The sequence below is a fragment of the Nycticebus coucang genome, chromosome 11 (genome assembly GCF_027406575.1).
Source record: "Nycticebus coucang isolate mNycCou1 chromosome 11, mNycCou1.pri, whole genome shotgun sequence".
In the NCBI taxonomy this organism is placed as follows: Eukaryota; Metazoa; Chordata; class Mammalia; order Primates; family Lorisidae; genus Nycticebus; species Nycticebus coucang.
In genome coordinates this window covers 59,337,951-59,363,152 of record NC_069790.1, presented here as the reverse complement: position 1 = coordinate 59,363,152, position 25,202 = coordinate 59,337,951, and the positions used below count along the sequence as shown (strand labels likewise).

General features: G+C 39.0%; 1 protein-coding gene across 2 annotated transcripts; it reads right to left on the bottom strand.

Annotated features, from left to right (window-relative positions):
- Positions 1–6,011: 6,011 nt before the first annotated feature.
- On the bottom strand, positions 6,012–23,797 carry MTERF1 (mitochondrial transcription termination factor 1). Of its 2 annotated transcripts, none has more exons than XM_053553849.1 (2): positions 23,754–23,797; positions 6,012–10,169 (listed from the first exon to the last, which is right to left on the bottom strand). In XM_053553849.1, exon 2 carries the CDS (start codon positions 10,136–10,138, stop codon positions 9,011–9,013), a length of 1,128 nt encoding a protein of 375 aa, XP_053409824.1. In that variant the 5' UTR covers positions 10,139–10,169; positions 23,754–23,797; the 3' UTR covers positions 6,012–9,010. The 2 variants fall into 2 exon arrangements, with proteins under 2 accessions (XP_053409824.1, XP_053409823.1); XM_053553848.1 differs by lacking the exon at positions 23,754–23,797 and adding an exon at positions 23,140–23,723.
- Positions 23,798–25,202: the final 1,405 nt, after the last annotated feature.

The following is a 25,202-nucleotide window of genomic DNA, read 5'->3' as shown; positions in this document are numbered from 1 at the left end:
CCCAAATGATGTGTGATATAGAAGAATGTTCTTCATATATTTTTTTAAATAGGCTTAAAACCATTATTACATAGAAATCCACCATCAAACATAATAGTGCATAGTCAGTATTTGACAGTTGTGTTCAATAAATTAATTTTAACGAGAAAAAGGATGTTTATATTCTATACAAAACATTACATGCATAATAAAAAAAAAAAACTAGAATGTCATATACCACAATGTGAACAAGTGCCCTCTCTGTGGTATTGAGATTACGAGTACTTTGTATGTGTGTGCTTTATTTTCCACTGTTGTGTAATTATGTGATCATTTTACAAACAGGAAAAAATGTTATTTTTTTAAACAAACCAAGAAACTATCAAAGCTACTACTGAGCTCTTCTAGGCTCCCAAGGACCTCAATTTTGGCAGCAACTCAGACTGTGGTCACTGTATAAATATCAGTTTGACTGGGAAAGGAAAGGGAAAGGAATTGTGCTTAGGTTTCCTGAAGGTCCTAGTTTAACAAGTCATTGCCAAGGTGTAATTATCTAGGTATCGCCTTTACCTACTGACTTTAGGGAAGAAAATAAAGGAACACAAGGCAAAACTTACCTAGGTAGGTAAGTACCTAAGTAGTAACTTTGCCTTGAAGGACAGGAAGTACTCCCCTCGGCCATCTGGTGACTAATGCTTTCAGCAATGAGGTCTGCAGCACTTTCTCCAGGATGAGTCTGAGAAGGTAATTGTCTGCTTCATATATGGTGCTTCATACTGCAGGGATTTTACTTTCATGTGCATTTATATTATTTCCCTTACATATTAATTCTCAGATCTAAAACTGTTCACCAAAACAAGTTAAATGGGCCAACATCATTAAAGCTGCTATGCTGGACGCCTTGGGGAACCCAAGAGCACACGTGTTTGTGTATGCAACATTTTCTAAACAATGGAGAGATCAAGGGTAGTTCACAATGTGTATATGACATTTATTACCACAATGAAATCTGAATGCCTCTCAGATGTCAGAATTAGGATCTTTATATAAAAAGAATAAAACTTGTCCCCAAACGATGAAAAAGTAAGGTATGTGATCAGTTGCAATGCCGTGGAGAACATGCCACCTCATGTTGGGGTTTGTGTATAGACACACAAAAAATGCCACATGGGTCCGAAGGTGAAAATTAAACAAGAGCAGAAGATCTGGCAGTAGTAACTGAGAAAACACAAACATATTGCTATACACTTTTAATCATTAAAGTTCTATAACAAACAAGAAGGGAATATTAAACCTACATTTAAAGAAAAGCAAAAACTCACCCTAAGTACATTATTCCGGAACTGTCCAAGACAATTAAGCAGTGGTATTTATTTAAAAGGAACGAATAACCATGAAAAGAAAATAGCCTTTGCATTATTTTAGACATTAAACAGCAAAAATTACACATAAGAGTATCAGCTTATTTTCTTCCAGTTTAAGACTGACACAACCTACAGATAAACTAGCCCACCGCCAACTCTTTTCGTATTTATTTAGTTTGAATTACCAGCCAGACTTACAGCTGGCTAACTTTGGAAAACTCTACAGCCAAACCCCTGTCTACAGTTCTCCAGGCAGTTAATGAAGTTCTGTGCACAAATGCAGGATGCTTTAGGCCTTATTTTAATCTTTTTATCAGTTATATATAATACATATAGAGGTAATTATTTATGCTATCAGTTATTCATCACACACTAAACTTTAATTCTGTGAAAAGTTTACTGCATTAAGCTAAATCGATAAGCTACAGCCTCCTGTGCTGTGTTTACAAAGCTTCCGTCGGCAGCACCCTTTGCTTCTGAAGAAGCTCAGCAGGTCACAGAGATATATTCAAATATACAGAGTAGGAGAATGCTGACCCAAGTGCACTAATTTTGTTATAAATTGTCTTATAAGTTCATGTGTAAGATGTAAACCTGGGTTGTTGCACCCTATTTTCCTTAGAAAAGGAGGCTGTGTGTGGCTGCAAAGAGTAAATATCATCAGTTTATTAATTAAAGAAACACGCGTTCTCAACTGGGCTTGGGACTTCATATGAGCCCTTGTTTTCTTGTGCCAGAAAGGACAAAGTTTAACTTTTTCTTTTTTAAGAGATGGGGTCTCACTATATTCCCCAGATTTGACTCAAACTTCTGGGCTTAAGCAATCACCCCCGCTTCAGCCTCCCAAGTAGCTGAGAATCAGGAACAAGCCACCACACCCAACCAGAAATCTAACCTTATCCTCCTCACTCCTGGACTAAGAAGAGCAAACCAGGGGTCAGCTGTTGTCTTGGTAAATTCCAGGTAAGTTCCAAGACGCCTTCTAAAATGGCACGATGCTGATGTTAGTCCCAGGGTCTAATTCATGCTATGGCCTAGTCATTAAGGCTAAGGCCAGGACAGGGACTTTAGTGGCTAAGGGCTCATTTGGAATTTATCTTAGTGTATGAATATGAATCTATCAATTTTTTTTTCAGATGGCTTCTCACCTCTCCCAACACTTTTAATGAAAAGAGATAATGTTTAATTCTTTAGATTAATATAGAAACATAAAATCAAATACATTTTTTTAATAGAGTTGAAGAGGGTCTAGAAACACAGATGTGGAAATTTAGTATGGGATGTAGATGCCATTTTAGCTGAAGTACACTATTTCACATATTTCAAACATGTAATTTGATATCTAGTATGTTCTGACATGTGAATACACTCACGAAACCATCACCACAATCAGCACGATGAATACACATCACTCCCCTGGTTCCTTGCCCTTTCTGGTCGTCTCTCCTTGATGGCCTCATTCACCCATCCGTGCCTCACTAACCTATGATCTGCTTTCTGTCACTATCGATTGGTTAGCATTGCCTAGATTAACTTTATAAAAATGGAATCATCCAGATTATACTCTTTGGATTCTTTCAAAGAGTATCATCCCAATGGGTTGCTTCTAGTTTTTTGTTATTCCGAGCAAAGCTGTCATGAACAAATGTATAAAAGCTGTCATGTATAAATGCTATGGACACGAAGCAAGGCAATGTTAACATCAATGTAGAACGCAAAACAAAATTCATTAAGTATAACAAGAGTGAGCTTTACACGAATTGTCTATAGCTATTCCAGAAGATATAGGTCCAAAGCCTTTACATAGGCCTTTAAAACAACTTTCCATTGTTGTCAGGTATCTATCCTGAACAAGGCACCAGGCCCAGGTGATTTAATAGACAAGTTCTGCCAGACATTAAAGGAATGATAATTCCCAGTTTCCGCAGTTTCAAAACATAGGGAAAAACACAGTGAGCTTCCAAATTAATTATGTGAGGCTAGCATGACCCTGATTCAAAAACTTGACAAAGCAACAACTGGTCTCCCCTAAAAACACAAAAACTCTATGCACCAAAACTTGCATAATGAAAGGCGAGGGGATCTGCAGAACAATCCCCCAGTGAAAACTAATGAAAACCCTAATTGAATATGGCATAGGTTTTATTTCAGTAAAACAAAGGGTGATATGAAGAAACTCAGTGACATTCATTAAAGGATTAAGAGATTATTTTTAAAAGAATTTTTTAAAAACCATCATTCATCCCTGATTTAAATAAACAAACTTCTTTGTGAACAAAGAATAAACGGCTATCTCCACAATCTCATCATAATAAGGTTACCTGAGACTTTGTTTCTTTGAATTGTTTAGACTTTTACAAGCATTGTGTATTATTAATGAATAAATTCATTTGCATTGAAAAATTTAAAAACTCATGGTGGACACAAATTGAAGATACCATGACAGCTGGTAAAGGTGACACTGGTATGTCCAAAACGGAGACAGAAGAACAATGAAGCATCATATTAAAATTGTTCACAATTAACACAAAGCAATTAATGTACGTAAGCTCATCAATCTTAACACAATATTAAGGAAAAACAAATTCAGATACTAATTTGATAAATAGTGAAACTGGGACAGAAAACTAGATTCCATCAATATGTCTTTTATATCTGTACTAAATTCCACTCCAAAATTAATCAAAAGGCTTGAAGTCCCCGCCAAAAATATGGTTTAAAATTTATAACCAAAAAAACTATTCTACATGCATTTTGTTTTTTTCTGTTTGACCAACCTCTGTGAACTGAAAGGGGAAAAAAGTGTGAAAGCCAAAAAGGTTAGGTTGTGACTGTCCTGAAAAGTCCATTAGATAAGCAGCAAGACCATCACTGAGGGAATACCAGACGATACTGATGGCCTGGCTGTGAATTCACTGTGGATTCCTTCTCCAACTCCTCTAAACTGATCCCGTCACAGCTCAGTCCTGCACCAGGTTCCTAGAGCAATAAAGAATAAACTAAGAAGTAAATAAACAGTCCAGGACCTGTTGGCTAGTTTAGAACACCTAGCAATTAATGTAGTTTAATTGCTAGGTGGAGAACACCTGTCTCCTAAGTCACCTGATAACCAACCAGACTTAGGACTTCCTTCCTCCAAAGATAATCTCTGTTGGACTATGACAACTGTGAGTCCTCTCTTCCCACTCCAATGTTGGGCAACTGTGCTTTTGCTATGATCTCTTCCCAAAACCTAATAATAACATAGTCCTGCTATCCTACCTTGCTTGCACCAAACAATAGATGGGGACTATGATCAAAGTTTGTGGCTAGGGTTCTACCATCAACACATTCTCTTCAAGTTCCCCTAGATCAGTGGTTCTCAACCTTCCTAATGCCGTGATGTATGTTTATTGTTACAAAGGGGTGGCGACCCACAGGTTGAAAACAGCTGCAGATCCTACTTCTGAGTATGAAGTAGGGAGCATTATAGTCTAACAAGGAAGGAGTGAACAGTTAGGCTTTACGTGAAAGCCGTATTACTGGATCTTTAGCCACAGACCATGTGCCTACTCCAGCCTTAGAAATGATATTAAAGGAGAGAAATAACTAGTGTAATAACCAAATAAACCCTTTTAAAAATACTCAATTTACATTCCTTCCTAAGTTCATTATGAAGAAATTCATTTTTTCTTTATAATATTTGATACTGTCCCAATTCCTAGTTTTTTAAATGTTATTTGAAACCTCTAAAATTTATGTCAAAAACTTAGAATCCACATGGTTTTCATTTAAAAAAAAAGTTTTGCAGAGCCATCTGATACTTTAGACAACAATAAAATGCAGCACTTTTAACATTTTTTAAGACAGAGTCTCACCCTGTTGCCCTGGGTAGAGTGCCGTGCCATCACAGTTCACAGCAACCTCAAACTCTAGCAATCCTCATGCCTCAGCCTCCTGAGTAGCTGGGACTACAGGTACCCACCACAACACGTGGTTAGTTTTTCTATATTTAGTACAGATAAGGTCTGACTCTTGCTCAGGCTAGTCTCGAACTCCTCAGCTCAAGCAATCCACCCACCCTGGCCTCCCACAGTGACAGGTATGAGCAACCACGCTTAGCCAACATTTATTTTTTCTACAGCAAATTTTTAACTTACATAGTATACAAATGGTAAAAAAAAAAAAAAAAATGGAATACTGAAATAATCTAGGTGAAACTTTCAAAAAATTACTGATTTGCTAAAATTTACTCTCTGGCCAATGGTGAGAAAATGTGACTTATCCAAAAACAGAATTCCAGGCAACCATCAAAAAGCATGTAGCATTTCATTGATTCTGTAATTAATTACTGAAAAATACATAATAGTTTCAGGATCTATTAGATTAAATCATTTATACAGTTAGCTTATTGAAGTGAGAGGGAGAAAAAAGTATTAAAAAATAAACAATTTATCAAATACATAGTGAAGTCTCAAATAGTCCATATACGCCATATGTATATACATATATGCTACGAATACACATAATGTATATATGTGGCGTATGTGTTCATATGTATTTTCATTGTTACAAAGGGGTCGTGACCCACAGGTTGAGAACCGCTGCAGATCATATTTCTGGGTGCCGATACCAAGCTATCAGGTGCCGTATTACACTTCTGCACATCCCACACTCTCTTTGGACACTTGCAACTGTTGTCTCTCATCAACCCAGCTATAATCCTCAAGATCTGCTGATGCAAACAAACTTTTATCTCCTCCACCCACTTTCCCCAAGTTCCTTATAAACTTGTTAAGATTCCAAAGCAGTCCCCAGAATTTTCCTCCATACATTTCAGAAGATTTACGGAATTAACACTAAACTATAACAATAAAATTTACTCCTAATAATGTGACAGTACCATCAATGAATATTATTTGGCATTATAAAGAAATGAGATACTGATATGCGCCATATGGATGAACTTTAAAAGAAGACAGTCACAAAGGACCACAAATTACATGATTCCACTTACATGAAACACCCAGAAAATAAGCAAATTTCTAGAGATAGATAAGTTTTTGCTTAGGGTTGGGAGGAAAGGCAATGACAAGAGAATAAAGGGAATTAACTGTTCCTAGGTACAAGGTTTCTTTTATGGGGGGCAAACAATCTAAAACTAGACTGTGATGGTTATTACTATGGTTTAAATCTCTGTCCCCTTCAAAACTCGTGTGGCAATTTAATCCCCAATGTGTAGTATTGAAAGCGGAGCCTTTAAGAAGTGATTACATCATGAAGGCTCTGCCATTAGGAATGAATTAATCCATTCATGTATTAATGGACTGATGGGTCAATAGATTAGTGAATTAATTAATTACCATGAAAGTGGGATTAGTGAGTTGGTTGCCTTCGGTGCCTCAGGACTCTTCAGGTAGTCCCCACAAGCAAGACGTCTCCCACCAGATGCAGCCCCTCACCCTGGGACCTCTCAGTTCCATAATGCTATGAAATAAACCCATTTTCTTTATATTGACAAATTTTCCAGTTTTAGATGTTCTGTTATAAGCAACAGAAAGTGGACAATTGTACAACTCTATAAAATTGAATTGTATATGTTAGATAGGTAAACTCTATGATCTATGAATTGTTTCAATAAACCTGCTTTTGAAAATACTATTTTAATTTTTACAACAGCTACCATTGATGGAACCATTACTATGTACAAGAAACCTTAGAGTCTCTTTCTCATTTGATAATTATCAACTTTGCAAAGTCAATTTTTAATCTTATAGATGGTCAAATAAGTTCAGAAAATTTTGTACACAAAGTTACAGTGCTATTCCATAAGGACACCCATATCTACCACTAAAGAAATGCCTCAATAAAGCTCATGTGATCTAAACTACGCCATCTTGCCATTAAACAAGTTTGCCAAAAATTATAGAAGTATCACTGAACACATAAATGCCCCTGGAAATGAAGACATTTTGTCTTTATCAACGGCAGAAATAAGTTTTTTGAGGCATTACCAATAGTAATTAAGATTTAAAGGTTGAGTATAAATATGTAACTTCATTCAAAATCCACAACCAGAAAAAAAAAATGCCTCTGGAAAATAATTGAAAGCAACTAAGGTCATATTTGTTTCTTCTCGTTCTGATTATATCAGCTAGATTGTATCTTCAAGATTCAGATTTCTGACTTGTCATTTTTAAGTCAATGCCTCTAGAAATTCCTCATTAATTATATTGGATAAAATGCCAACAAAATATAAATACACAGAAACAATCACCATTTCTTTAAATTACATTCATTAGGCAAAAATATTCCTTTATTTAGATTTTATTATTTACATTTAGTTTATGGGCACATTTAAAGGACTTTATAAACACTAACTTATTAGCAATACCAGAAAGGTAGGTAGATTAAAAATGCAATCACTCTTGTAAGAGAAAAATATAGACCATGCTAAAAGGACTGAATTTTTTCACTTCACCTATAATGTGATTAATCCTTTTAGTTCCCATGTTATTTACTGCTGTAACAAATTACCATGCTCAATGGTTTAAAACATGGCAAATATATTATCCTATGGTTCTGTAAGTCAGGAGTCTGACACACTGGGCTGAAAAGGTGCCAGAAGGGCTGCATTCCTTTCTGGGGGCTCTAAGGGAAAACTTATTTCCATACCCTTTCTATAGGCCACCTGCACATCTTGGCTCACAGACCCTTCCTCCTTTAAAACCTCCTTTTGACCTCCTTCAAAAGTGGTCAAGTCTTTTTCTTTTTCTTTTTTTCAGACAGTCTCAAGCCGTCACTCTTGGTAGAATGCGGTGGCATCACAGCTCACAGCAACCTCAAACTCCTGAGCTTAAGCAATTCTCTTGCCTCAGCCTCCCAAGCAGCTGGGACCACAAGCACCCAACACAACGCTGGGCCATTTTTTGGTTGTAGTTGTCATTGTTGTTTGGCAGGCCCGGGCTGGATTCAAACCCACCAGCTCCAGTGTATGTGGCTGGCACCCTAGCCACTGAGTTAGAGGTGCCAACCCAAGTCTTTCTTATTTGCATCACTTTGACCTCTTTTTTTTCCCTCCCTCTTCCAATTTTAAGGAACTTCGTAATTGTATGAGGCCCCTTAAATATTTAAGGATAATCTCCCCATCTCAAGGCATTTAATCAGATTTAATTTAATCACACCTGCCAACTCCTTTTGCAATATAACATGACATATCCATAGGTCCTGGGAGTTAAGACATCAGTGTCTTTAGGTGGCCATTATTCTGCTTAACTACAGTTGCCCCTGTCCTGAATGAAATTAGGATACACCAATAGTAAATCCTGGGGGAAGTGGAGGAATCACACTAATGGTTTAAAGGGAGAAGGTAAAACTCGGGATGAAAACTCTCTGTTCTACTTTGTCAGATTTTTACTATGTTTACTTTCTTTCCACACATTGTTCTGTCATGGCACTCAGGAACTACCTTTGTACAGCAGCCATAGCTCATACCATCTAATGGTATAGGACAATAATTCCAGCTAGGAGTACAATACTTGATTATACCAACGGTTTTTATTAACCTATAAAGCAAAAAATCCAAAGGATCACTGTGTATGTATCTGTAGTTAAAAAAATCAACTCTCCTTTCTGAAAGGCCCAAACTCAAAAAAATGTATCACTATATCATGATTTTTTTAAAAGTTCTACCCACCTAACTTTTTCAATTTAGCTATATATCTTTTTTGACTCCAAGAAAGAAGAGCAATGTTTGATGTACTCAAGTTATAACCAGCATTTACCAATTCTTTGATTCGACTTTTTAAAGTACTTATGCTTGAATCCAGAACACGAGGACTTTCAATTATTTGTGAAATGTTAATTTTTTCTTCTATGAGGCAGTCTATTTTATCATTAAACTTTTTTTCTGACAGGAAGATCACATCTGGATAGCTTAAGACAAACTTCTGTACCTCTTCTTCAGTACATCCGAGAGAAAACAGCTTCTCTTTTATATTTGTGTAGTTTCTTTTGGCATAATCAGTGGAAATGTCTAAGATTTCAGCACCTGGACCACATATAAGAACAAGCAATTCCCCACTGTTCAAGTTGAAAGTTGACTGTAAAAATTCGATGTTAGCTTTCACGCGCTTGGTGCTCCGGATTAAGATGAAAGGGTTTTTAAAAATTATCTTCCTGACAAAATCTGCAGGATCATTGTGACCCAATGACAAACAGACTTCCTGTAAAAATTCAACCATCTTTTTGTTCAGATTAAGACTGTTGGAGAAAGTACGAGGGGCATTAGTCAACAACCGGCAAAGGCATTTACGGGTCAATCCAACTGAGTAGAGGAACTTGATATTATTCTCTAAGTTTAGATTGTTATTGGACCGAAAAAAGGATTCAGGAGAACGTTCCAGAATATTTACAATTTCAAGGTCTGATGTCATAACCCTTCTCCAGAGATCCCAACGTTTTGAAAGACTTTCAGGAGTACGAGTTATGGCTCGTGGATATCTTGTTATGATGCTAGCAATCACGTTTTTACTAGCTCCTTTGGACAGAAGGAACAACTTTAGGTCCTGTTCATTCGTAACCACTCTATTAAAAACTCCAGGCTGTCTTTTCTTTGCCATGTCAATATCCACTCCCATAGTAAGTAAGTTGTTTAATAGCTCTTCATTCTCGAAAGGTTCATGGTTTGTGTCATCATACTTCACACCAAAAAGTCTAACTGAAACTGGTTTGAAGATGATGTCTGCTGAAAACTGGATCATCCAACATCTTGAACCAAAGTAACTTCTCATATACCAGAGGTTTCTTGATGCCATAATGGTCAGGTAGCCCAAACCTTGTGGAATGCTGTGTAAAACAATATATATACTATTACACAAATGTATGTATTAAACAGCTAAATAACCATATTATAGTCATATGAGCACCATGGTCATTTCTATAAAAATGTAACTCCAGCTCCAGGGCTCTTGGTGCTGTGGTAACAATTCCCCCACCACACTCTCACTTCCTAGCTTACCGTTTCTGTTGACTATGTGTGGGCCTAGGGCTGCTTCCATTTTTAACATGAAGAAAAGCAAGATGGTACCACCTCTACCCCAGCATTATTTCTGCTTTTACCTGGTTCCTTTATTTGGCCTTGTTTGCCTTGGCTACCCAAAACCCGTGGTCCCTCTCCATCTCTACTTTGTCTTCCTGGTTTACAAACCTTTGGCATATTTCTAATAACTCACATCTTCATTTCTGCCTTCTCTTCTAACTTCTCACATCTCTGACCTTGTCCTACCCACAGATACCAGACTTCTTTGTCTCTGGCCTCCCAGTTTTCAAATTCTAAATCTAGCCCTGAAAGATAAAAAGACCTCAGACTATCTAATTTCCATCTTAAATACCTTTTTCTACATTCATAATACCCCTTATATCCATTCTATCATTACAGCCTTAATTCTCAACTTTATAGACCAGTAGTCAACAGCTCCTGATCTTGATCTCCATCTCATTCAGTTTACCCTGTCTTTCCCTTGGTTGTAACCCAATAATTTCAAGCCAATTTTCATGATCTAGTTGGGAAATTTAATCCACCGGGTCTACCACATGTAGAACTGTGCAAACAGATGGCACACATAAACATTTAAATGCTACTTACTCCATCTTCCTCTCCCCATGACCATATTACACAAGACCAGCGCTGTCTGCATCTACCACACAATACTTACATGTGTAACTTCCACATCTAGCAAGTCACTAAAACCTCAGTAACTCAGTTCCCTGATCATTTATAAATGGGGCACAAAAAGCATGAACTTGTATACGATTATAATCATAGATCCCTACTAACATGAACATCTCTATGAATATTTTATGAAGAAGGAAGAAAAAGTGTTCTTCTGTTATTCAAACCTATCTAATGATTTTTTTCCAAAGCTACTATGGTCTGTCATACAACAGCACATATTTTTTTTAAACTGTACTTTTTCTTTTTCAGAATATACAGCTTTGACAAACTCAGTGCTTAGCTTCTAATTACTTACAAAGGACTCTTACTTAAAAATGGCATTTCTCTTTTCCTAATTAAGCATAAAACAGAAAATACAGATAGATGGTTCCAAGCTACCACTAACATTTTTGGGCTTAAGATACTGCTTTCAAGATCAATTTCAAAGAAAGCCTCCTGTGTTTGTCCTTTCAATTACTCTAATTTTAAAAAGAACTTGGTTATGCCTACAGACTGAGGACATTCCTGTGGCTCATATAATCTACAGATTCTCAACAAACTTGGAAAATATTCTAAAACTACAGAATCAAATAACATTCAAGCCCAAGTGCAGCACACTCACAAAGTAAACATCAACCAACAACAAAAGCACATTTTTGACTGATTCATAAATACTCCACTGAAATTATAATTCTTCACTTCTCCATAATACCACATACTACTTTGTAATTAAATACTGTTCCAACAATGCATGAATTTATAAATTTTAAAATACAATCCTGCTTCAAACTAAAGAATGAAAGCTTGACCTTACACAGCTCAACCGCTGTTCATGCCTCCAGATGCTCAAGAGTGACCTCTACTGGGTAACTGGACAAAATACTATCAAGCAGAGAGCAGACCAGGGCTTTCTAAAAAGGGGTGCAACATGAACAGATGGCGTAAAGAGGAAAATAGTAAAATTCCTATTTATATTTGTCTTAGCCTTTGAAAGTTTCTACTTTTTACATGTTTTATAATGTACACAATATAATAGTACTGTAAGACATACATATAAGTAATCAATAAATATGCATATATTGGAGCTGTATTTATAAACTGTTTAATTAACAGCACACACAATCAGAAGTTTGAAGACTGCTATTCTAGAGAGCACATTCTGTTGAGGTGAATATTATGATAAACAGGGATGAACAAGTACAAAATGTTCAAAAGAAATTCTACTAATGGAACTCTAAAAATAAGTGAAAACACATGCCAAAATTCGTGATAAAAGAGTAATAAAATCTATTAAGATTTCTTCTAAATCTGTCACAGTAAATTTTACATCTTTGTGTATGACTCATTCTCCATACAAATATCTTCCATATGAATTAACATGCCCCAAACCTAACTGAGCATCTTTCCCCACCTACAAACTTGCCCTCCTCTGATTAAGGATATCACTATCACAATCACTATCCTAAGAGTCCTTTATTACAAAAATCTGTTATAACAGTGAGCTTTGCTTTCTTCCTTTTCTTCAATGCTAGAGTCATCAAATCACCCAGATTCAGTTTCTCCAGTGGCTTAAAAATCCAGTCCCTCAACTCTTCTGTTATTCTCACTGTTACAGGTTTTCAATCTCTCCTACCCAGCCTGTAACAGACACCTTCCTTGCTTCTCTAACATCACTCAAAACTGCCATGATACTGATACTTGTTTGTAAAAAAAAAAAAAAAAAAAAAATACAATTGTCCTTCACTTTCTGACTAAAGACCACCTGTAGCCCTCCCCAAGAAAGCAAAATCTTTCTTTTGATTGACACCCATAACACAAAATCTTTCGTTTGATTGACCTTCAAACCCTCAACACCTAGTTCTACTTACTTTTCCAGCTATCTCTCCTATTCTACCCCACTACCTGACACCACTGTCTCTCAAACCTTTGATCCTAAACATCCTTGTCCATTCCTGTGTCCCCCACCCCCACCTTTTTTTTTTTTTTTTTTGCAGTTTTTGGCCCAGGGCCAGGTTTGAACCTGCCACCTCCGATATATGGGCCTGGCGCCCTACTCCTTTGAGCCACAGGCACCGCCCTGTCTCCCTTTTTCTTAAGCTGTTATTCTTTCACAAAGGCCCATCTTCCTGATGCCTATGCGTAGTATAAGGTCCCATTCAAACACAATTTTCCCTTAACTCTTTAACTTAAAATACTGCTGAAGTGAATCTTTTGTCTTATAATCATTTGTTACTAAGGAATCTAAAACTAAGTATTTTAGGGGGGAAAAAACGCTAAAATGGACTTAGAACTGGCAATGAAATTTGGTCTTGATTACAATACTAAGAAGCATTAGATTTACCCCCACAAACAATATAAGCGATTTCATCTAAACCTAAAAACAATGATAATAATATTGTTTGTTAGTAAACATATGAACAAGAAAAACTCTTAAATGTTGTAATTAGAAGAGGATTTAAAACGATCTATCATAATTTTAAGTGCTTATATTCTTTAATCCAGCATTTCCACTTCTTGGAGATTATCTGAAGGAAATAAAAGGACATGAATACATATTTCTTATGTAAAATGACACCCATAACACAAAAGGATGATAATAATATTATTTGGTATAGCAAAAAAGAACCACTCCAAATGGCCACCAATAACAGAATGATTAATAAATTGTGGTACATCTATGTAATATAATACTATACACGTGCTAAAAATAAAGACAGATCTAATGCAATCAAAATACATCCAAGGGGGAGGAGACAAGATGGCTGACTGAAGCCAGCTTTCCACAGAGGCTCCCGTCCAGAAGGAGAGTTAAAGGACAAAAATTCAGCAAATAACCTGGTGGATTTGAGCTGCACTAAGAGAGAAGGTTGTAGAACGCACGTCAACCCCGCTGAGCTGCGACCACAAGGATACAAACAAAAGGTACAAAATCCATCACCAAGCAGACGGGAGTCCCCTCCCCAATGAGAATGGCTCAGAGTGCCCCACAAACAACCAGTCAGAGTTCAAAGGTCCTTGCACTCCACTCCACAGGAGAGACCCCCTAAAAACTGGACCTACCTCCCCTACTAGGGTGCCACGGCGTCCTCCTGCCAGGCATAAAACTGTATAAACTGTATATAGTCTCTACCTGGAATTCTGAGCTCCCAGCACTCCCCTTCACTCACTCTGGAGGGCAGTCCCGGTCGGTCGGCGGAGAAAGGACTGCACCGGAGTGGCAGTTCCCTGAGGCACAGTGCGACAGCCATCTTTTGGTGACAATACGGCCAGGCATAAAACTGTGTAAAGCTCTGTGTGTTCTCTGCCTGCAACCCCAGACTCCCAGCGCTCCCCACACTCCCCTCTGCTGTTGCTCCAAGGTCTGGAGGCCTGTCCCTCAGGGGTCCAGACTCTTGGGCGATTGCTCGAGGGGTGTAGACAGTGCTGGGCTGCAGCCTGTCGGTGCAGATTCTGGGGTACGGGAGCGGAGAGAGGACGGTTGACCGGAGGGGAGCTACACTGGAGCAGCCATTGCCTGAGCCATAAAGCAGCAGCCCTCTTTTGCTAGCAATATGGCTCACTACCAAATATTCTGAAGCCACACTCTCTGTCTCCCTGGGCAACCAGAGACTCTGAGTTTGCCTAAGGCAACTCCAACTTGCAAACCAGGGAAACTCCCAGGGTGGGGCTGACCCAGAGGTCCGTAAGACGCACCTGGCCCTCAGGGGATCGTCAGCCTATAGACAATACAGGAGCAAAGACAAGCTGATTTGGAGCTCAATTCAGCTCTCTTCTGCAGGGGAACCGCAGAGTTGTTCTGTTCTGTTCTGTCAGTAACATTAATCAGGGGCGAGACTGGACCTGAGTGAAAACCCCTCAACCTTCATCAAGCACCCGAGGTTGTCAGGCCTCACCTCCTCCTGCTGGAGAGAGGCAGAGCGCAGCGGCCTGGCAGACTTCCTTGTGATTCAGGCAGGTACAAACTCCTGGAGTACCGATTCACTACAGGCAACTGGGTCAGCCAACTGCAGGGCTATCAGTGACTGGATGTGAAGTGGTGCAAGGTGGGGAAGGAGGCAGCAACCTTCCCAGACTGATTTATTGGCTGGGTGGCTTCTCCTGACTCCACGCAGCACTGGAGCAAGCCACACCAGAGTAGTCACCAGACCCCTGTGATCCAGTTCCCAGAGACCTCTTAAACTCTCTCACCCGAGACAGGTGCAGACTGAGACAACTGATTTGGACCTTTTTCAACTGAACCAATCGCCTGAGGACAAATCAGATGGTGCCCTGGGTGCACAGTGGTAGGAAGGTTTGATTTTTCTACTCCAATTGTTTGCCGATGGGGGGTGGGGTGACTTAATTGCTGATATTTCTCCACAGCTGAGACTTCAATACAAAGTATCTGTTTCACTAGGGTGGAACAGAAACCAGCTGAAAACAAGACAGAACCACTTAGCCCCACCACACCAGACAGGGCCCCAGTTTCTCAGGCCACAAAACTGTACAGGCCCTTGGCAAAGCCCCAGGGGGAAAAAATCAGAGGAAGTAAAACAACCATGGGGCGGAATCAGCGGAAAAACTCTGGTAACATGAATAACCAGAATAGATCAACCCCCCCCCAAGGAAAGATATGGCAGATGCAATTGAAGATCCCATTCATAAACAACTGGCTGAGATGTCAGAAATCGAATTCAGAATTTGGACTGCAGACAAGATTAACACAGTGGAATTAGGAATTCGAGGAGAAATTCAAAAGTTGTCTCAAGAATTTAACGAATTTAAAAACAAAACCACCAAAGACTTAGACACACTGAAGCAAGAATTTGCAGCCCTCAAAGATATGAAAAATACAGCAGAATCCCTCAGCAACAGAATTGAGCAAGCAGAAGAAAGGATTTCTGACATCGAAGATAAAGCCTTTGAACGCTCCCAAACTCTCAAAGAGGAAGAGAAACGGAGAGCAAAAACGGATCATTCTCTCCGAGAGCTCTGGGATAATTTGAAGAAGGCGAATATCCAAATCATAGGGGTTCCAGAAACAGATGAAGTGGCCTCGCTGGGCACAGAGGCCCTTCTGCATGAAATTATGAAAGAGAATTTTCCAGACTTGCCTAGAGATTCTGAAATTCAGATAGCAGACAGCTTCAGAACCCCAGCACGACTCAAGCCCAATAAGACATCCCCCAGGCATATCATAATTAACTTCACTAAAGTTAATATGAAGGAGAAAATCCTCAAAGCTGCCAGGAGAAAGAAAACCATTACCTTCAAAGGGAAGAATATTAGAATGACTGCAGATCTCTCTGCTGAAACTTTTCAAGCCAGAAGAGGGTGGTCACCAAATTTTAATCTCCTAAAGCAAAATAACTTTCAACCCCGGATCTTGTATCCAGCTAAACTGAGTTTCATATATGATGGAGAAATTAAATACTTTAATGACATTCATATGTTGAAGAAATTTGCCATAACAAAACCAGCTCTTCAGGATATTCTCAGACCTATCCTCCATAATGACCAACCCAATCCTATACCACAAAAGTAAACTCACTCAGAAACTTCGGATCAAACTCCAATTTCCACACTGGCAAAAGGATTAAAAATGCCCACTGGACTTTTGAAAAACTCGATACCCAAAACTTCACCAGACTTATCAATATTCTCCATTAATGTGAACGGCTTAAACTGTCCTCTAAAGAGGCACAGGTTGGCTGATTGGACACAAAAACTCAGGCCAGACATTTGTTGCATACAAGAGTCACATCTTAAAAGACAAATACAGACTCAGGGTGAAAGGATGGTCGTCCATATTTCAGGCAAATGGTAATCAGAAAAAAGCAGGTGTTGCAATTTTATTTGCAGATACAATAGGCTTTAAACCAACAAAAGTAAGGAAGGACAAGAATGGTCACTTCATATTTGTTAAGCGTAATACTCAATATGATGAGATCTTAATTATTAATATCTATGCACCCAACCAGAATGCACCTCAATTTATAAGAGAAACTCTAACAGACATGAGCAACTTGATTTCCTCCAGTTCCATAATTGTCGGAGATTTCAACACTCCTTTGGCAGTGTTGGATTGATCCTCCAACAAGAAGCTGAGCAAAGAAATCTTAGATTTAAACCTAACCATCCAACATTTGGATTTAGCAGACATCTACACAACATTTCATCCCAACAAAACTGAATACACATACTTCTCATCAGCCCATGGAACTTACTCCAAAATCGATCACATCTTAGGTCACAAATCTAACCTTAGTAAATTTAAAGGAATAGAAATTATTCCATGCATCTTCTCAGACCACCATGGAATAAAACTTGAGCTGAGTAACAACAGGAACCTGCATACTCATACAAAAACATGGAAGTTAAATAACCTTATGCTGAATGATAGCTGGGTCAGAGATGAGATTAAGAAAGAAATCGCCAATTTTTTGGAACAAAATGACAATGAAGACACGAACTATCAGAATCTCTGGGACACCGCAAAGGCAGTTCTAGGAGGGAAATTTATAGCACTGCAAGCCTTCCTCAAGAGAACGGAAAGAGAGGAAGTTAACAACTTAATGGGACATCTCAAGCAACTGGAAAAGGAAGAACATTCCAACCCCAAACCCAGTAGAAGAAAAGAAATAACCAAAATTAGAGCAGAACTAAATGAAACTGAAAACAAAAGAATACAACAGATCAATAAATCAAAAAGCTGGTTTTTCAAAAAGGTCAATAAAATAGATAAACCTTTGGCCAACCTAATCAGGAAAAAAGGAGTAAAATCTCTAATCTCATCAATCAGAAACAACAAAGATGAAATAACAACAGACTCCTCAGAAATCAAAAAAATCCTTAATGAATATTACAAGAAACTTTATTCTCAGAAATATGAAAATCTGAAGGAAATTGACCAATACTTGGAAGCACGTCACCTTCCAAGACTTAGCCAGAATCAAGTGGAAATGTTGAACAGGCCCATATCAAGTTCGGAAATAGCATCAACCATACAAAACCTCCATAAAAAGAAAAGCCCGGGACCAGATGGTTTCACATCTGAATTCTACCAAACCGTTTTTTTTTTTTTTTTTTTTTTTTTTTGTAGAGACAGATTCTCACTGTACCGCCCTTGGGTAGAGTGCTGTGACGTCACACGGCTCACAGCAACCTCTAACTCCTGGGCTTACGCGATTCTCTTGCCTCAGCCTCCCGAGCAGCTGGGATTACAGGCGCCCACCACAACGCCCGGCCATTTTTTTGTTGCAGTTTGGCCGGGGCTGGGTTTGAACCCGCCACCCTCGGCATATGGGGCTGGCGCCCTACTCACTGAGCCACAGGCGCCGCCCGAATTCTACCAAACCTTTAAAGAGGAATTAGTACCTATATTACTCAACCTGTTCCAAAAGGTAGAAAAAGAAGGAAGACTACCCAAAACGTTCTATGAAGCAAACATCACCCTGATCCCCAAACCAGGAAAAGACCCAGCAAGAAAAGAAAATTATAGACCGATATCACTAATAAATATAGATGGAAAAATATTCAACAAGATCCTAAGAAACAGAATCCAGCAACACATCAAACAAATTACACATCATGACCAAGTCGGTTTTATCCCAGGATCTCAAGGCTGGTTCAATATACATAAATCTATAAATGTAATCCAGCACATAAACAAATTAAAAAACAAAGACCATATGATTCTCTCAATCGATGCAGAAAAAGCTTTTGATAATATCCAGCATCCCTTCATGATCAGAACACTTAAGAAAATCAGTATAGAAGGGACATTTCTTAAACTGATAGAGGCCATCTACAGCAAACCCACGGCCAATATCATATTGAATGGAGTTAAATTGGAATCATTTCCACTCAGATCAGGAACCAGACAAGGCTGCCCATTGTCTCCATTGCTTTTTAATATTGTAATGGAAGTTTTAGCCACTGCAATTAGGGAAGAAAAGGCGATCAAGGGTATCCATATAGGGTCAGAAGAGATCAAATTTCGTTCTTCACAGACGATATGATAGTATATCTGGAAAACACTAGGGACTCTACTACAAAACTCTTAGAAGTGATCAAGGAATACAGCAGCGTCTCAGGTTACAAAATCAACATTCATAAATCGGTAGCCTTTATATATACCAACAACAGTCAAGTTGAAAAAACAGTTAAGGACTCTATCCCATTCACAGTAGTGCCAAAGATGAAATATTTGGGAATTTATCTAACAAAGGACGTGAAAGATCTCTATAAAGAGAACTATGAAACTCTAAGAAAAGAAATAGCTAAATTAACAAATGGAAAAACATACCATGTTCATGGCTGGGAAGAATCAATATTGTTAAAATGTCTATACTACCCAAAGCAATATATAATTTCAATGCAATCCCTATTACAGCTCCACTGTCATACTTTGAAGATCTTGAGAAAACAATAGTTCGTTTTATATGGAATCAGAAAAAAACCTCACATAGCCAAAACATTACTCAGAAATAAAAACAAAGCAGGAGGAATTACGCTACCAGACCTCAGACTATACTACAAATCGATAGTGATCAAAACAGCATGGTATTGGCAGAAAAACAGAGAAGTAGATGTCTGGAACAGAATAGAGAACCAAGAGATGAATCCAGCTACTTACCGTTATTTAATCTTTGACAAGCCAATTAAAAACATTCAGTGGGGAAAAGATTCCCTATTTAACAAATGGTGCTGGGTGAACTGGCTGGCAACCTGTAGAAGACTGAAAGTGGACCCACACCTTTCACCATTAACTAAGATAGACTCTCACTGGATCAAAGATTTAAACTTAACACATGAAACTATAAAAATACTAGAGGAGAGTGCAGGGAAAACCCTTGAAGAAATCGGGCTGGGCGAGTATTTTATGAGGAGGACCCCCGGGCAATTGAAGCAGCTTCAAAAATACACTACTGGGACTTGATCAAACTAAAAAGCTTCTGCACAGCCAAGAACACAGTAAGGAAAGCAAGCAAACAGCCCTCTGAATGGGAGAAGATATTTGCAGGTTATGTCTCTGACAAAGGTTTAATAACCAGAATCCACAGAGAACTCAAACGCATTAACAAGAATAGAACAAGGGATCCCATCGCAGGCTGGGCAAGGGATTTGAAGAGAAACTTCTCTGAAGAAGACAGGCGTGCGGCCTTCAGTCATATGAAAAAATGCTCATCATCTTTAATCATCAGAGAAATGCAAATCAAAACTACTTTGAGATACCATCTAACTCCAGTGAGACTAGCCTATATCACAAAATCCCAAGACCAGAGATGTTGGCGCGGATGTGGAGAAAAGGGAACACTTTTGCACTGCTGGTGGGAGTGCAAATTAATACATTCCTTTTGGAAAGAGATATGGAGAACACTCAGAGATCTAAAAATAGATCTGCCATTCAATCCTATAATCCCTCTACTGGGCATATACCCAGAAGACCAAAAAGCACATCATAACAAAGATATTTGTACCAGAATGTTTATTGCAGCTCAATTCATAATTGCTAAGTCATGGAAGAAGCCCAAGTGCCCATCGATCCATGAATGGATTAATAAATTGTGGTACATGTACACCATGGAATATTATGCAGCCTTAAAGAAAGATGGAGACTTTACCTCTTTCATGTTTACATGGATGGAGCTGGAACATATTCTTCTTAGTAAAGTATCTCAAGAATGGAAGAAAAAGTACCCAATGTACTCAGCCCTACTATGAAACTAATTCAGGGTTTTCACATGAAAGCTATAACCCAGTTACAACCTAAGAATAGGGGAAAGGGGGAAAGGGAGGGGAGAGAGGGGGAAGTGGGTAGAGGGAAGGGGATTGGTGGGATTACACCAGCGGTGCATCTTACAGGGGTATATATGAAACTTGGTAAACGGTCGGTAAAGCTAGTGAATGATGCCCCATGATCATATCAATGTACACAGCTATGATTTAATAAAAAAAAAAAAATACATTGGGCGGCGCCTGTGGCTCAGTGAGTAGGGCGCTGGCCCCATATACCGAGGGTGGCGGGTTCAAACCCAGCCCTGGCCAAACTGCAACCAAAAAAATAGCCGGGCGTTGTGGCGGGTGCCTGTAGTCCCAGCTGCTTGGGAGGCTGAGGCAAGAGAATCACGTAAGCCCAAGAGCTGGAGGTTGCTGTGAGCCGTGTGACACCACGGCACTCTACCGAGGGCAGCGAAGTGAGACTCTGTCTCTACAAAAAAAAATAAATAAATACATTGAAGCTATCCTAAGTGGCAAATTACATAATGGTATGGATAGGATAATATAATTCATATTAAAGGAGAGGTATGAATACATACAGACAGGGGAAAAGTTGAATAACAGTTATCTCTGAAAGATTAATGGAGGCTATATCCTTCTGAAATACTGGTATTTTATTTAATGAAAACTATAACAATGAAAGGGAGGTCTAGCATGACTAGCTACATTTTGCTCTGACCACCTCCAAGTAACATCCTTTAGCTCTGCCTTGCTCTGCACATGGGCCAGCTAATTGGAAAACCATAGGAAAAATGTAGTTTATATATAGTTCCACTCTAGAAGAAAGATAACTGTCCCTTTCCTGAAACTAACTCCTGAAGAGATAAGCAAAGTACACACACAAGTAACAATACTTTGTTAAGGATTAACAGGAACATTGTGACCTGCCTGACCTAAAAAGTTTTACAAACTCTTGGAACCCTCTTGGTGCCCAGATGTCTGTAATCTTCAGTTACCTTTTGCAAAGGGACCTCCCTTGCCTTAACATGGAAAGGAGTCTAAAATTCATATTGATTTAGAATGGTTCTTTAGGACATCAGTTCACCATCTTCTCAGTTTGCTGTCATAACAAATGAAAGACACTTTTCTTTCTTCAATACCTTGTCTCTCAACATATTGGCTGTTTCATGGAGAGTGGTACATCCCACAAATGTGTTATTTTGTTGTCAAATTTTAAACAAATTTAATTAGCCTGAGGTGTAAAAAACAATGGAAACTCTGTATATTAACTCTGTTTTTCATATTTGAGCACAAAAAGGTCAAATTTCAAAAATATCAATGAGGTTTTACTCTTAGCAGCTAATTTCAATTCAAAATACTCCCATAGCATCTAAAAAAGGTAAAAAATTTTAATACCCTATACAAGAAGTATCAATTCCCTCAACTAAAAGTTTCAAAATTAGTAAGTATTTCAAAACTGACTTCAGACAGGCGCCACGCCAAGCAATCAATTTTTCAATGAACACTACCTAGGTGTCCTCTGAAATCAATTACAACTTTACTTGGCCACAATCAGATCCCATAGGTTGAGGGCTCAGTCCCCAAAACTGCCCCCAACATCCAAGGCCAGTTGTAAGCTGCAGGTTGTTTTACCTATGTTTCTGATGCATGGCTAAAAATTGGGATTCCCATGCTACCCTCCTTCTCTTTGATCAATTTGCCAGAGCAGCTCTAAGTACTCAGGGAAACACATATACTGGGTTATTATAAAGAATATTTTAAAGGATACAAATAAACAGCGAGAATTACACAGGACAAGTTGTAGAAGGGTCCTGGGTGCAAGAGCGTCTTTCTGCATGGAATTATAATGTGCCACCCTCCCACTGCACAGAGGTGCTCACATTCCAAGAAGCCCCCCAAACTCAGTCCTGAGTATAAGGAGGCTTCACTACACAGGAATGACAGATTAAATCAATGGCCATTGGGGGAGTGGGTGGCCAACTCAACCTTTAGCCCCTTCCCCTAAAGGTGGGGGGTGGGGCAATGAGTTCCAATACTCAGAGCACTAGATTGGTTTCCCCAGCAATCATCCCCGCCCCACCATGGCATTATCTCTAGAATTTTAAAAAAAAAAAAAAAACTGACTTCAATTTTTCTTTCAAAACCATTAATTTAATTAATTAATTAATCAAAACCATTATCTCTAGGGCTACTGATTAAACTGAAAAACATACTGAAATTCTTTGTACTTGTAACCTAAACTTCAAATGAGGATGATTTACATTCCTCTCTGCTCCACAACTAGACTGTTAAAGATGCTTTTAATGGAAATGGCTAATCACTGGCTCTAAGGTACCACATTCCAGCTGGTCTTTTGGAGATATTTACAGCACTTCTTACCTCATTTATCTTAAGACTTTGCATCCCTCCAGAAAGGCTAGAGAACAACTATCTCTAGAGATGGTGCACACACTCACACACACACACACACACAGAAACAAGGACAAAACATTGTCAGGACATCATAATACAGATAAAAGAGCCTGACCCCAGCAAACGTTGCATCGTGTTCTCCTGGGATGCACTACCTCTTGCAAACTAAGCATCTCTTAGACACACTGAAAATTAAACGGCCAAGTACACGCCTGAACAGGTAGCGGAATCACGAATATGTTTGGTAAAACCAAAGAATAGTGCTTCACATACATCGTCTTAGTTAACCTCCCCAACAACTTAAAAGGTAGGTATTATCCCTAAAATTAGAAAATCTGCAACAGCGCCGAGCTCCCTTATTAGCTCGTCTTAGCTAGCTGAAGCGTAGGCTTCGAAAACAGGTGGGTCTTAACTAAAAACCAAAGTAATTCCACAGTGCAGGCTCCTTCCACCCCTCTTCCTCCTCCAAGAGCAACTGTTCAAGGTGCTGCGCTGTACAGCAGAGTCGCGCAGACGGTCCTCTAAAAAAGAAAAAAGAAATCACAGCAAAAACAAACTCCCAACCGCACCCGGAACTGTACCTATACTCCGTAAGTGCCTTTTACTTCCGCCTCTAGAGTCTGGCGCGTCACCGAGGGGCGGATGTGGACAAGACTAACTTCCGGCCTCAGGACGCGCGCAGAAGCGCCGTCGCCGGCACTACGCCCCCTTGCGGTCGTCAGTCGTCCCTCCGCCCTCCGTGGCCCGACACCAGGGGCCGGCAGGGGGCGGCAAGAGACCACAATGGGCGCCAGGAATCGAACACCTGGGGCGGGTTTTGCAAGGAGCCCGTGTCTTGCACTTCCCTGTGTCCGGGGCCAATGGCCGAAGGCTTCCACCGTCGCCTGCGACAAGCAGTGGGAAATTATGGGAATTTTGCAGTCTGACAGGGCGATTCCCGCTGTTAACACGATTAACGCGGTGCGATGAACACTTGGACGTTTGGTGCTGGAAACGCGTTGTGTAAAGAGTCTCTGATTCTCTTTCTTTCATGAACTACCTTGGAAATCCTGGCGTGTGGCTGCTATTCTGAATGCAGCATCAGCCTCAGGCTTGCAATCAATTCTAGTATGCTTCGACTTCCCTGCCTGCAGCACCAATTCAATTCTGGTTCTTTTGAAATTGTAACTGGTTTAGGCTCTTTAAATTAAAGAATGGAAGCCACCGAAACTTAATCTCCCCAGTGGACGCCACCCGTGGGCACGTCCTTAAACCTGTCCTGTCATCCTCACTTGGCCTGTGATGGTGGCAGCCAGGAGATAAAGCTTCAATTCTAGTCAATTCTACTGTGACCTCCAAGAAAGATAATATCTAGATTAATTAATCATGTAAGTCAAGTTATCCTCAGAAGAAAATAATAGTTTAGTCTTTAGAAAAACAGAAAGTGGGGGAAGGGAGATATTAATCCTTAATTCTACAACAAGGAAAATTTTCTGTATTACTAACTCCCCTATGTGGGAGCCTGATGATAGAATTTTCTTTATCACATTTGTGTACCAATGCACCGAATTATTTTACCCTAGTTCTTCCTCTCAAATTAAAACATGCCTAGCTGATTTGTTGTTGTCACTTTGTTTTGAATTAACTTTTTATTTTATTGGTTTAGAACAATAAAGATGTATCTTTGGGGATTTAAATTACTAATAATCGGTCTATCTAGTAAGGGAAAGTACTTCCTCCAAGTAAAATATAGTCCTGGAAAATTAGAAATGGCATTTTTATGTGAATTTTGAAAATCTGTTTTCCTTCTGCATGGAAGGAGCGCCAATGTCCAAGTTTGTTATTATGTAGCAATATATAAATTTATATACATAAATATGTAAATATATACAAACCGATTTATAATCAGAATGTAAAACAATTAAATGTAAGAATCATTAAATTTCAGACTCTAAGAAAACCTTTAAGATTTTGGAACCCAATTCTTTCATTTTACAGATGAGAACACTGAAATTCTTAGAGTAGGAGCCAGTAAGAGAATAGATGTCCTC